Source organism: Ixodes scapularis, unplaced genomic scaffold, assembly GCF_016920785.2.
Source record: "Ixodes scapularis isolate PalLabHiFi unplaced genomic scaffold, ASM1692078v2 PGA_scaffold44__24_contigs__length_19508400, whole genome shotgun sequence".
Lineage (NCBI taxonomy): Eukaryota > Metazoa > Arthropoda > Arachnida > Ixodida > Ixodidae > Ixodes > Ixodes scapularis.
In genome coordinates, this window is record NW_024609873.1 from 17,548,603 (window position 1) to 17,562,947 (window position 14,345).

The window sequence follows — 14,345 nt, forward strand, 5'->3', positions numbered from 1 at the left end:
TGCAGTGATGTGATTGCTGCACCATTTGTGCCATGCTGCTCCTGAGGGTTTACCTTGCTACATCCTGTTACATTCAACCCAAATGCGAGGAATTTGCGCCAACGTTGTGCCAAAACTTGATTGCACTTTATCAATACTGGAAACAATGTCTTGGGCAACTCCACATGTCCGGATTATTATAGTAGCAGGGATAGAAGTGCTGCTCTATTCGCAGCAAATTGCACCACGATGGAAAGTCTGCTACATCTTGTGCCAGAGCACCATTTTTTTGCTGAGAATTGTGCCTCACCTGTGCCAAGATAAACTTAAGAGAAGCGAAAAATATTTAATTATTGGTCATTTTTAATGCTTTAAGTAAGTAGAAGGATATTAAAATGGTAGAAATATCTATTTCACGGCGTCTGTATACATACCGTATAACTTGTTTCGTCTTAGGTCAAAGCACAGTCCAAGGCTCGAACAGATGCAACCATGAACACGCATACTAAAAGCGCAAGTCACAGGACATTCGCTGCACGTGATTTGTTTAGCAGACGAAAGAACGCGCACAGAAAGATGACGAATGTCATAATGTCGCGCTTTGAAAACTGTATGATCGATCCCATAGGCTCGTAGCATCAGCTGCATTTTGACTTGAGGTGAAACAAAAGTATGTTAATTGCGCTGGCCGGTCGATCGCCGACATCATCTAAATCTCCAGACAATGCCAGCAATGTCGGGAGCTAAAAGTCGCGTGAAAAAGTATCAAAATATTAGGACGGCAACTACTGTGATAAGATATGACCAGGGTCTTGTACTCCTGGAGAGAGAATAACAAGAATTATATTGTTCATTTTATATGCCCAAAAACAGGCACGTGGGTCTTCAGATTGGCACACAAGATAAAAAGAAGAAACAACACACACAGCATCAAGTGTACAGATTAGCATGGCTACAAGTAGTGGGCACACTTCCCACAAATTGTACCATCGAGTTTCAACCTCTCCAAGTCCCAGTGGAGAACAGACGGATCCATGAATATGTCCAAGCTAGAGGATGCAATTCTGTGAAATAAAATTTCCATACGGGACAGTAGTGAGAGTTTAGACGTGGAATGGGGGGGGGGGGGGACATAGAAGACAGTCAAATTTCTGTTAATGCGACAACGAACATGAAAGTTGGGCATTACTCGGAAGTAGGTTAGCATCAATCCAAGCATTTACCACCCTGTGCAAACAAAATATCAAATCATTCTCAAATCTTCTATTTCACAATTTTTCACAAAGGCCCATGTAAAACACTATTAACTTTTTTCTTACCGAGGGGAAAAGTTGTGATTTTTAAGGAGTTCACAGAATATTTTTTATTTTAATGACTAAGTAGAAGTATGGAAAAAAATGACACATCAAAATGCAACCCATTAGTTACTTTTTACAAGGAAATAATGTTTGGATTCATGAACCCAAGAGTTTTCAAACATTTGATTTCTGAACTTGAAATTTGCATTAACAAAGCTTACAAAATTTGAAACATGCATGGTTATATAAAAGCGTACCATGAATAAAAAAAAATTCAGAATATACAAAGTGTTTGCTACTCATAGCTATCAGTCCTGTAAGTCAAATCACTCTAGCTAGAACTGGACTTTTTTGCTTCGTCATCAAGTTAGGCCCCGCTTGTGCCAGTCTATGAGGCAGCTGCGAGAGGTTGTAAAGCAGAGGTACACCTGGCATGTACTAGAAAGCTCATACGTTTTGTGTTTGATCTTGGCGTCTTCATAGCACTTTTTGCAGTTTATTCGCGCCTTCATTTTTTCTGGCTTGTGGCACAGGTAGTCGGGGGGTGGTGGTGGGACGAAGACTTGCTCCTCTCTGATAGCCAGCTAATCAAACCGGGGTCCCCGAGCCAACTCTGGAATGTCCAGATGTTCTTTGCAGTGCGCTTGGAAAAGAATAATACTGTTCACGCTTGCAATATCTATGCAGTGAAAAAACGAGGTTTTCCATCATTGCACGCATTTCATGGGCACATATATGACCCAATGAGTTGGTCACTCTTGTCCACACCGAGCATCCCAGCACCGTAGTTAGTCATGGATCAGCGGGGGCTTCTTGACGTTTCCCCTGGTCCACGTGTCTCCTCTTCTCGCTTTGCAGGGCAGGAATGTGCTTGTTGGCTGTGTGGATGGTGCTCATCATGTTTACCACACGCCTGTCCATCCACTGGAGGTAGAGGATTATATGGTCGTGCAGCCAACGAATGTCTCCCCGTTGACATAATGAAGAGAACAGCACACAAAATGACAAGGACAGCTTGGTTTTCCCACCTTGTGTCTTTGAGCTCTGCTAGGAAACCACGGTGATCTTCGCGTGTTGTTCCACAGGCCAGTGTTTTGTGGTCAAGGAGGTGGACAAAAGGGTGCAAAGATGTAAAAATTGTCCATAAAAACTTTGTACCCTTGGTCGAGGTACTCTGCACAGAGCTCACTGATGACATCAAAAGCCAAGCCACGTGGCCCTGGTCTTTCGCTCCTGCCAGTGTGCATAAAGAATTTGACCATGTATCCCTTCTGGGAGTCACCCAACACCCAGAGCTTATGTTGAAGAACAGCACGAAACACAAGGACACAGAGGAGAGAAGCACATAAGGACAAGAGTTTATAGACCCACTTTGTCCCCTTGTCCGAGAGGTACTGTCCAATTCCAAAGCAGGCTTTGGACGTCACTATTCTTTCATTCACAGACAGGTCTCGGTCTGGCTGGAAATATTTTGATGATGTTTGGTTGGTGTTCTGAAGCAGCCAAGATACATTCCGGAGCTTGCCTCCTGGCGCTCTATAATCAGACCAATATTTTGCTCGCTACAGAACCTGCTACAAAAGGTCAAATGCCGCTTCCGTCGCCGTGGTAGGCTTCTGCAATTTTTCAGAACTCGATTATAACCCCAAATGACATACTATTCTATTTGACCTCTCCCTCAAGCACCGACGGTCGGAATCTTCGCGATATCTTTTGGGTTTGTAGTATGCCTGGCGGGTAAGGTTGCTTTGTTTAGTGCGCTTCTCACCTCGCTCTTGTGTACTGCAGTGAAACGAAAACTGCAGAGTTTGCTTGGGTACGGGCCAGCCCGCACTTTACGGCTGTATTCATGAAAAACCCGGGTCAGGCACGGGCCTTGCATTGAAGTCTACAAGGCAGGCCAAGGCGGGCCAAGCCAGCAGTTACTCTTTTTTTTTTGTTTTAGCAGCAAAGCTTTTCTAAGTTTGTTCGAGAGGTTGGGGGAGGGACAATAGTGGGACAGACTCAAAGGCTGAGAAGCATGTGTGTGCGTTTTTACATGCTTTTGTACAGTTTGGTGTGTGTGCAGCAAATGCTCTTCGAGAGCAGTTCTCCCCATCAACGCGCACGCATAGGCGCCTCACGTAATATCCCTAGAAGTACCCACCCCCGATAGATAACCCGCCTCTATTTTTGGCATGATTTGCTATTCTTTCAAAAACACCGAAAGATAGCCCACCTCTACTAATTGCGGGGCTCTGGCCTGTGGTGACCTCTGCAGGATCGGTGTTGCTTTGCCACAGTGGGAGAGAAGTGAACGTTGCAAACTGGGAAGGACAGTTTTCTATGTTCCATCACCCTTCAATGTGAAAACAAGGTTGGCAGGTCACAGAATATAAAAGTAGCACTCTTCAAATTTTTCTTGATTGCACACCGAAAGTTAGCCTACTCTTCTTTTTCACACAATTTGCTCTTGCTCTTAGGTGGGCCATCTCTAGGGATATTACGGTATGCAATGCGCACTCTCCGAGGCGTAAACCACCTGCATCTACAAGCGCATGCATCCAGAGCATGGGTAAAGAGCTTCCCTTTGGGGGTGTTTTTTCTAAACAGTTTCTCTAGGGATATTACGGTATGCAATGTGCACTTTCTCAGGCGTAAACCACCTGTATCTACAAGTGCACGCATCCAGGGCATGGGTAAACAAGTTCCCTTTGGGGGTGTTTTTTCTAAACAATTTCTCGCACACCGCTACCAAAAACTTTTTTTTTGACGCAGCAGGAGTGGGCAATTTAAAACTTCCTTTTGTCCAAACCCGTCGCAGTGTTTCTCTTCTTTTTTAACTTTGACACACGGTTTTGTTTACCGCTCGCAATTTTTGTTTTTCTGTCCTTTCTGATATGAGTGTTTGATCGCAAAAAAGGATGACGAGGGTGATTTTTCTTAAAGTCGCTGTGAAACGGTTTTTGGATTTTTGGCCAATTAACTACAGGAATTAATTTGTGTCACTTTAGAACAAAAAACAGAAAAATTGTGTTTTCTTGTACACTCTAGCTTTTATTGTAAAAAGATTAAACATATCGAAGGTTAAAGTGCTTTTCAACTCTCGCACCGTCTTTCAAGTGCCCCGTTGGGTTCTGACTTCAAAGAACCCAGACGCTTTCTCTGCAATTGTTGACTTTTTGAGGATTAGCATCGCCAAAGGTCGCAGCAAGCGATCGACACAATGGACAGTTCATTACAGGGCTGACGGCAAGTGTAGCAGCGGAGGGGGTCGGGTTTTGTTGTTACCGCATGTCCCCCAGAAACGTGTCGCCGTAATTCCCGTAACCGCCGCGGACAGCTGCAGATCGGCAAAAAATTTGTTTTGGCCTTTGCGATTACACAGTGGAATAGCAGCTTTTGGGGGGCAAGGTGGCACATTTTTTGTCACTTGTGTCTCAATAAATAATATACAAAACACAAACTCCAAATTCTTTCAATGTTGAAATCGTTGCACTACCCCTTTAGCGAGATTGGTCTGCTAATAAAAGCAGCAAAAAAATAAACGGATGCTTACTGAATTGACTATTGGGTACCATAATCAACATGTGCAGCAGTAGCGAGCGAGCTGCTGTGCCGTGGAATTTGTGAGCTATCTATACTGGCCGAAAATTAGCGGGCCTCGGCGGGCATGAGAAAATTAACATCGGGCCGGGCCGGCTGTCGTAAATGGCTAGCGGGCCACGGGCAGGCCTAGGCCAAAGACACGGCGGGCTAGGCTGGGCCGGACTCCTAAATATCACCTGTGCAGGCCTCTACTGCATAGTATGCTTTGTGATTTTGCTTATCTGGCTTCGCTGCAGTGCACCCGCGTGCTAAAGGGAATGCACTCCCCCAAAGCAGCATTAAAGGAGTCATGAAACGATTTTCCAACTTTTTCCTGTTTAGCTTTCCTCCTCAACTCATAAATCGTGCATTGTTCCAAACAGTCCAAGAATACGAAAAGGGGGGGAGTCGCCTCTCGCTCGGACTCTCGTTTGTTTACCCGGACACTGACATTCTCCTTCTAGAAGATTAGCCTGTCGCTCAAAATTTAGACGAAAGTTGCTTTCCCCACCCCGTTCACCCCGAAGCTGACAGTGCTGTGGAGGCTACGTGCTCATTGGGCCAGCCACACTTTTGCCACGTGATCAAGCTCTCTTGCGCATACACACGAGCAGAGAATGAGGTCAGGTGATGAAAAGGAGGCGGCTGATTGGTCCGGCAAGTGCGAAGCTTCCACCACAATGTCAGCTTAGGGGTGAAGGGAATAAGTGAGGTCCGGTGTTGTGTGACGTGCGTTTGGACCCGGTGACGCACTTTGGGGACCGCGGATGTATCACAGTGAAAAGGCAGAGAGCTTACGAAGGAATGGAGGTAGGAAATAGTCCGCTGTGTTTTCAAATTTTCATCCCGAAAGTCAGGCTTTTGACTTTCTACCTTTTTTCCTTTTGGGCCACTGAACCCGACGTGCTATTAGTAAAATACCAATCTAAATTGATTTATCCCAGCCCAAAATTCGTTTCATGGGCCTTTTAACACTTGGGTATTGGGTATATTTTAGAAACAGATAGGAACTTGGTGAGTGTTAATGAAAAGCTCTTAGTTGCAGTAAAATTTTCTGAGTAAAGCTCCAACTATTATTTATGACAAACTGCAATATTCTGGCAATACCTTTTCCAAATCGAGATTTCGTAAGGGTACACATAAACATTTGTGTGAACTGCTGTATAAATTTATTTTTATTTCAACTCTTTTTTTTTAGTTGTCACCTTTGTATAGGTTTTATTTGTTTGAGGAACTGTCAATAGAATAAATTAAAACTAAATTAGCTGAAGCAGTGGAAGGAAGCTTAAGAATAACCTTAACGAGTTTGGATTGTCTTAAAAAGGCATATTATCGTCCACATGTCGATCCTTGTTATCAAGAAGTTCTACATACAGAATGTCATTTATGTTCATAATTCAATGACAAAGTTTTTTTTTAATCCAAATTAAGAATGCAGCTTTATTACAACCTTTAGAACTTGAAGGAACCATCAATTTGAGTGCTCAATATTATTCCAAGATTATTTCAGTGGAATATACTATTTGGTTTACATTGTATATCATACATAAGATAATAATTCACAGCAGTTCATACTGTCCTTCATCAATTGGCATCTTGTTGCCATGCCTAGTGCTTCTATGCATAACTATACAGCTAGTTCTGTTTTTGAGGGAGTCAAATCTGGCATGCAGTTGATGCTAACGAAAGGTTGCATAGAAGTGTGAGACCAAAGTAGGCGGGTTGTTTAGTTGGATAGGCCAGCACGCAAATCTTAACATACAGGGTATTTCTGGGAATGTGGGCCAAATGAAACCTCCAGAAACTATGCATTACACGGAAAAAATGTTGATGCCGTAGTGGTCAAAGCCACAGGGCCCATTAAGGAAAATTATGGTTGTTCAATATAAGTAGGTAACTAATTTTACTAATTAAAATTTTAATTAATAACTTTAAAGGTACGGTTTCAATTTGGAACTTGATGCGAAGCACCGAAAACTACTAAATCCACCCACGTTACAGTTACATAAGACACGCAGCATTTTCTGGCGTTCCGAAAATATACTTAATCTGGATGCGTTTCTAGGTTTCCGTTTCTTATCGGGGTACATCTCTAAGTCAGCAATCCCGCTCTCTTGGGCCAAAACAGGCAACATACATCTGCCGTCACGCATCGCGCGTAGAAGGGGCTAGATAAGAAAGCCTCCGGACGGCCGTACAAGGTTTGTCTTTTTGACGTCGGTGCCAATGCGATGACGTACCTTTACGTGCGATGCGTGGCAGCGCACGCACGCTGTGCGTTTTGGCCACGGGGGCAGGATCGCCAGCATTGAGGTGTGCTCTGAGAAGAAACCGAAACCTAGAAATGCGTCCAAATATGGCATTGTTTCGGAACAGTGTAAAATATCATTGTAACGTGTGTTGATTTAGTAGTTTTCAACGATTTGCATCAAGTTTCGAATTGAAACTGTACCTTTAAAGTTGTTAATTAAAAATTTAATTCCTAAAATTAATTAATTATTCAATTACACTACTGTTAATGCTAATAACATTAAAAGCTAAATTACAAGGCTAATAATTTTTCTTAATGGGCCTTTTGGGCACAGACCACTACGGCATCAACATTTCTTTCTGTGCGACGCGCAGTTTTCGCGGGATCGATTTCGTCCGCGTTCCCAGAAACACCCTGTATAATATTCGGGGTGGTATGAATAAAAATGAAGTGTATGCTTGTGCTCTGAAAGTATTTCTTGCTGCTTTGTAATGGACTTTTGGCTGCTCCGAAGGTGCTACAAAATGACCCAGGTCAATCTCATCACTAATGTTGCGATAGTGTTCTGCCAGTGGAGGATGTACAGCTGCTCTAGCTAACCACACTATTGTGCCCTGCCTGCTTCCAGAGTTGGAGTGGATGCTGTCCAAAGTCGGCGCAGTGCAGTCAGACCTGGAAGAGGACCCAAGGCCCAAGACAAGAGACGTGCTTCTAGACTCTCTCAAAGCAGACTACGACGATTTGGCCGACTGGTAGCATCCGTGTTTGGTGCGGCTTAAAGGTGTCATCGTGCCCGTGGTGATGGGTATTTATTTGATATGGTTGAAATAAATTTTAATATTCCCCCTGTTGACAATTGATAAAACAAAATGGTTTAGTGCTTTGTCTGGTAGATGTCGGAAGAGTCTGAATTTGCCTTTAATTTCGGCATCTGATTTCTCCGGTGCGGAGTGGCGACTTGGCTTGCGTTGTAGGATTTCTTTTCGGCTGTGTTAGTAACATACCGTAATGTCCCGAGAGATAGCCCACCTAAAATTGAAATAAAATTGGGTTAAAATAAGCAGTGGGCTAACTTTTGGTGTGCAATCGAGAGAAGTTGAAAAAATGTGATGTTTAGATTTGTGTGTCTGCCAAACATGTTATCGCGGTGAGGAGCAATGAAGCAAAAATGACTATACCTCCCAGTCAGCAATGATCGTTTATATCCTGCCATATGTAACTAGACGCATTTAGGCCAAGGTAATGATTGATCCGAACACTATGATTACTCGGAATGGGCTGTCTTTCGGTGTTGAAAAGAAAATAGCAAATCAAGACAAAAATAGCTGTGGGTTACCTTTCATGGGTGGGGCATCTTCTCTCCGGATTTTACGGTATGCTCTTATTGGCAGTGGACAGAAGTCTTTGCTGTTGTAAACGTTTTTGTGCAATATGGGGTGTGGGGGGGGGGGGGGGGGGGGGGGGCTGTTCTCTCGTTTGGGAACCGATACATCGCAACAAGGGAAATCGCCTTTCGAATATTTTTGGTGTGGTCAAAGCCACAATTTGCAACAGGTGTTGTGTATGGTTAGCTACCCTGTGGGGGTTTTTAAAACAAGCCTGCGATAGGCATAACTTGCATGAATTGGCATTTATTTTGCGTAGAGATCCCTTTCCCTTTCCTCCCGGATATTATCCGGGAGGAAAGGGATAAAAAATATTTGCCAATCGTACCAAGCGGCTGCTGCAAAATTGCCCGAATGACATAGACAAACACGAAGCATTCGAAGTTTTGAAGCAACCAGATTCTGACAGATGGTGCTTGCATTATTCTGATGGCTATCCTTCTACATTAAAGGGGTACTTCGGCGTTCTCTTCATAGTCCTCGATTTCCCCAAAAATTTCCTAAACACACAAACAAACATTGTTGAAATAGTAACCCAAATATTTGGGCAAAATAAATTTTTTTTCACAAAGTTATTGAATTTACAATTTCGTTCCTGACCGTGTTTTTCAAAGTGAAAAGCTCTACTGGCAACAATGAAAATATGACGTCAGGGGAAGGCAGGGGTTCACTCTTTGGGCTGTAGACTTTGTTCCCAACTGATTACGAATGGTTTCATGGTGTCAAATGAATGCTTTGGAAGGTCGCTCTAGCTCCCACACAGCAGCACGAATAGTTCCTTTTTGGACTGCCCGCTTGATAGGCAAGCCTGCCCTCCCGTGACGTCACGGCATTGAAAAGCGCGGGTATATTTGAATCTTGGTTTTGACGTCATTTTCATTTGTCGATTTCACTATAACTATTCTGAATTTTGCGATACTAAATAGCATATTGGAAAGAGTAAAGGCCGGTGTTATTGAAAATATAGTTACTTGGAGTAGCTCAGAAAATCGCCAGAGTACCTCTTTAAGGCTGTGGTCCCACGGCAGCCATCTTGAACAAGGCGTTAGTTCAACCAATAGATGGCGACACGCACCCGTGGGGTGGCCGAAACAGCGGTTCACAGTGGGATGGCTCGAGCACCATCACGTTCCCCTCGTGGCCTTGCTCGTGCCGCTGCCAGCTGTGCTCAGCTAGCTCAAGTAGCGTGGCCCAGCATACGGATGTATGCGTGAATTTCAGGTTGGGTATAAATTGTTCCCTGATATAGGGAGATGCGGTTCGGCGGTTGTAACGGGCTTTCGCAATAATTGTTACCAAGGAGGAATCAAATGTTCATTGACGTGTCAATATTCTATCAATGAAAATTTCCTCTGCAGGAATGCACGCTCAGTAGACTCAATCTTTCAAGACACCAGTGGAAGCGGACGTCAAGTAAACTGCTTCGCCATTTACGGTACTTACCTCACCATTTTAATGACGACTAAAATAACGTCACGAAATATTGTGTTTTACGGGGTCCGGAAGATGTAAAGGTTGTTACATTATAGTTCCCAGAAACTTTCTGGAAAGACTCGAAGTCTTCCTTGAGTCCAACGCCATAATGAACAGAAACTGAAAACGATCCACTATTCAGTCGGTGGGTGGCGAAACGTATCCGCATCTGCGGAGTCATGGTTGATGCGTACTCTAAGTGGCTGGAAGTTTACACGATGCCTGCCACGACGTCCAAACACGTCATTGACGTTCTATGGTCTCTTTTACCTACTTTTGCCCTACCGAAAATACTTTTCTCTGATAACGCGCCAAATCTTGCTTCAAATATAAAAAAAAAAGTTTATGAAAAAAAAAAAAAAAAAAAACCGGCATCAGGCATCACATTAGCGAACCATACCATGCTGCAACTAACGGGCAAGCAGAACAGATGGTGTGCGAAACGGAAAAATGCCTTTTTGAAGCTTACGTAAAAAGCAGTTCAGTGAAGAATCGCCAGGTTCTTGTTCCAGCAGCGCGCGATGGTCTCATATTACACAGTAAAAACACCCGCCGAAGCAATATTCGGCGGACGAAGAGCCACACCCTTCGATCTCATGATACTATATCCTAAGAACGAAGATCGAGAGATTCCCAGATCGGGGAGTAATGGCAGTTTATTCGGTCGGACAACTCGTCTACGTGAGGAATTTCAGCGGAAGTCGGTCCTTCCATGTAAAACTTGAGTAGAAAAGGCTCTATGTTGGTTGACCAGAAGGTGTCATCCCTCTGAATACGTTGGATATCAATGCCCTTGAGTGTCAATATAACTAAATCACAAAACTCTCTTTGTGTATTGTGTAACTGCCCTTGTATTTGATAGTAGAAGCTATGGGGTGATTTGGACCTTTCACACCAGGCTCCTATTTCTTATTTTTCGCCTCATACTCCTTTGCGGTTTAACTATGTTTCAAGAATCTTTTGGAACGGGGACACTTTACGTCAACGAGGTTACGAGGCCATTTGTTCCAAGTAGTCAATCAGGGAATGCTGCTAGAAATCCGTCCCTCATATTAACGAATAAGCCGCACTTCTGCACAGTGCAGTTTTCCTGCTCCACGTACAGTTGTAAAGCAGCATACTCATTGATTCTACCATATACTGTTGCGGGTGAAGAATGTCTTTGGCTACACGATACTTGAAACAAGTCTGGCACTGTACGTTGTGGTTTAACACCCACTAATGTCGTCGTCCTTATAGAGCCTCATCATTTAATCATTACCTCGTCACCTCATATTGCTCTTCATCAACAGTAAGTACAATAGGCTGCCGCAATATTACAATCAAAGAATTGAAAAATTGAGTCGTTCAGTCCTTCAACAAATTTATTATTTATATAATGTTATTACGTTACATTACCTCGAGACGATCGACGTACATTACCTCGAGACGATCGACGGCCGAGTGCATGGTCTAGCGTACACCAGCTTGGAGCACTTGGAAGCTCGCGCTGCAGGACATACCCCGCCCCTGCCCGTTTCGATCTGGATGAGCATCGCACCGGCGTGCGGTCGTGTATCCCTACTGCGTGGTGCACGTTAAGGACCAGAGGTTTGCGGTTGTACCGCACTGGCTAAATTGCTCATCTACAGCTGAGACACCAGACGCCCACTAAGGCAGACTAACTTCCGGCTGTATAACATTGCACACAACAGTTTGCAATTAGACGCATAATAACAAAGAACACAGCGTGCCGCCTGTTTTCTTTGGATGCCTTTTGAAAGCTCGCGCGTTCTATCGTTTGAGACGGTTAGAACGGTCGCACATAAAACCCGCGTTTCTCCTACCCGGCCGCTTCCTCCTCTCATAATGTGTAGTTGGCTATAACTAAATAAGCTATGATAATGGTGTATTATTCATATTTAGTTTCAGTTTCAGTCAGGGAATATAAGTTTCGCGGGAACTAGAGCCGATAAATGAGCGGCGCTTAGAGTATCGGCACTCTCTTCCCCGAGAGTGTCGTGAACGCCGCCATTTTGGAGCTTGTGCAAAGCAGGTGCAACTGCCGATCGTCATGATCCAAAAGTGCGACATCCTCAACATTAGATTCGGTGTTAGGAAGCTCATGTAATGTTGCTTTGCTTTGTCGCAAACGGTTTAAAGTGGAGGACGGAAAAGCGTTTCTTGTGATTTCAGATAAAGCTTCAAGTAACTGGCAACCATGATTTTAAGCCACAATATGGCCAAGTGTCACTACTCTAAAGCGTAGCTTATTTAATGACACTATTCATGCTCTTGTTCAAGAGGCTTGTAATACTTGGAGGGGCTATGACGTAAGCCCCGTGGATTCCACAAGACACTACCTTTTGACACCTGCCTCTTCCTCATTGTTCCTGCATGTGCCAGTAAATTAGCTACGGTTCAAAGTAACGACACTTGGCCATATTGCGGCTTAAAATCATGGTTGCCAGTTATTTGAAGCTTCATCTAAAATCACAGGAAACGCTTTTCCGTCCCCCACAAATGTTTCAACAACCCGCGACAGAGCATTGCAATATTGCATCAGCTTCTTAGCACCGCATCTAATGCTGAGGAAGTCGTACTTTTGGATCATGACGATCGGCCGTTGCGTTTGCTCTGAACAAGACCCAAAATGGCGGCGCCCAAAACAATTTTGGGAATACTTTAAAGCTCATTTAGTGACTCTCTCTAGGCATGAAGTGAACATGGGTGTATTCCATGGTGTATTCTTTTCCTCTTCGTCTTTATTGTTTATTAATTTCAATCATATCGAATAATGAACACATTACATCACGCTACGCTTGTGTAATTATTTGTCTTAGATTTATTAACCTAACTCAGTATTTAAACCATTCATTTACCGATAGTAAATCTTCCAATATATTTTTTTAATGTGAAGGTAAAAAGACACGGAGATTGATGATGATACAGACGCCAACGCCGCCCTCGGAAATTTTTTGAACATCAGAAATCAGCAGTTTGTCTGCGATCCGCCAGGTAGCGCAACAAAACACCCAAACAGTTTTTAATTGTTTTTAAAATTAACTAAGCTCTACACCTATTAAAAAACCAAAGCAAGATCACTGTGACAATTTAATACATTGCAACGCATATCTATCCCAAACAAAAAATGTTATTAGATGCCAATAAATCTGTTTAATGTCTAAAAAAGATATGCGTCAAAAACAGGTAAGTTTGAAGGGCTCCTGAAGCGTTATGACTTTGAAAATGAAAAAAAGGCCATCGTCCACCTCTTGGGCAAGCATTGTAGCTCTAAATTTTATAAAGGATTTTATCATAGTTTAATTAGTTCCTCAACGGCATTTGAAGTACCATGACTCGAAGCACCAAAATGTGCTACGTTTGATATAAAATATCTAAACAAAAGAAACTTTACACAACATTAAATTTTTTTCTGCATATTACCAATTATAAGCACTACATCTGTAGCTAATTTCATTGTCCTAGCGCTTGTCAGTAAAAACATATTTGTGCTGAAAAATGTCAATTTTAGGGCAATATTTGGAGGGATGAAAAAAACAAAGTAGTGCAAATACCAAAAAAGTGTATCGTTACATTCTGCTCCGACATCATCTTAACAAAACTGCTATATCGGAACCGTGTTATCTTTAATGGATAGTTCATAAAACATGAACTAGCGGAGCAAGTGAGGGTCCGCGACATCATATTCGCAACGCTACAAGTGCGCATGAACAGTAAAAACCAACACACACATAATATTAAATGAAAGAGGATTGCATTGCCTTTCGAATGACATCAATCCCACAAAACAGTGTTTAAAAGGAGATGAGTAATGACCTGCCAAAAAGTACGTGAACTGCCACATTCAGTGGGACCGTGGCCTTAATGACACACAAATTGGGCATCATGCAGGGGGATGATGCCTAAATTTTGTGACATTACATTAATTTGAAATTAAAGCGCTCTTTATGGAGCCCTATCGTGACAGTTTCAGGTTTAACTCGTCTTTCAATGGTTATTGGTGCTATCGTTTAAGGGGGGGAGGGGGGGGTCCATTTGCCTACATTGCAGATTTATGATTGCCTAAATAGTAAGACAGGTTTTGTAATGGACACTTAGCGTACTTGGTTTTGATTTTAGCATTGCAAACAGGAAAACTTGCTGATGCATAGGGCTAGTAGAGTTGCTGGTAACACTGCCAAAAAACACTGACAAAGAAAGAAGCACACAGGACTAGGTGTAACTTGCAACTAAACTTTACTGAAGGAAACACATAAAAAGAAGAATAAAACCGTTCATGCGCAAAGATGATGGACTTTCATTAACCACCTGGAGAGCCTGCCGTCATTGTTGAGTGACCGATAAAAACCTGCTCCCTATCGGATAAGGCAACAGAAGGAGCACTGATAC

The 14,345-nt window shown here is 43.1% G+C and overlaps 1 protein-coding gene across 1 annotated transcript in view; it reads left to right on the forward strand.

The window, feature by feature from the left end:
* LOC8041998 (phosducin-like protein 3) overlaps positions 1-7,965 on the forward strand; it is a 39,751-nt gene extending 31,786 nt beyond the window's left edge. The window contains exon 6 of the mRNA XM_002415142.4: positions 7,724-7,965. Coding sequence (XP_002415187.2) covers positions 7,724-7,851 — 128 coding nt within the window. The 3' untranslated portion in view covers positions 7,852-7,965. The remainder of the gene's footprint in view (positions 1-7,723) is intronic.
* Positions 7,966-14,345: the final 6,380 nt, after the last annotated feature.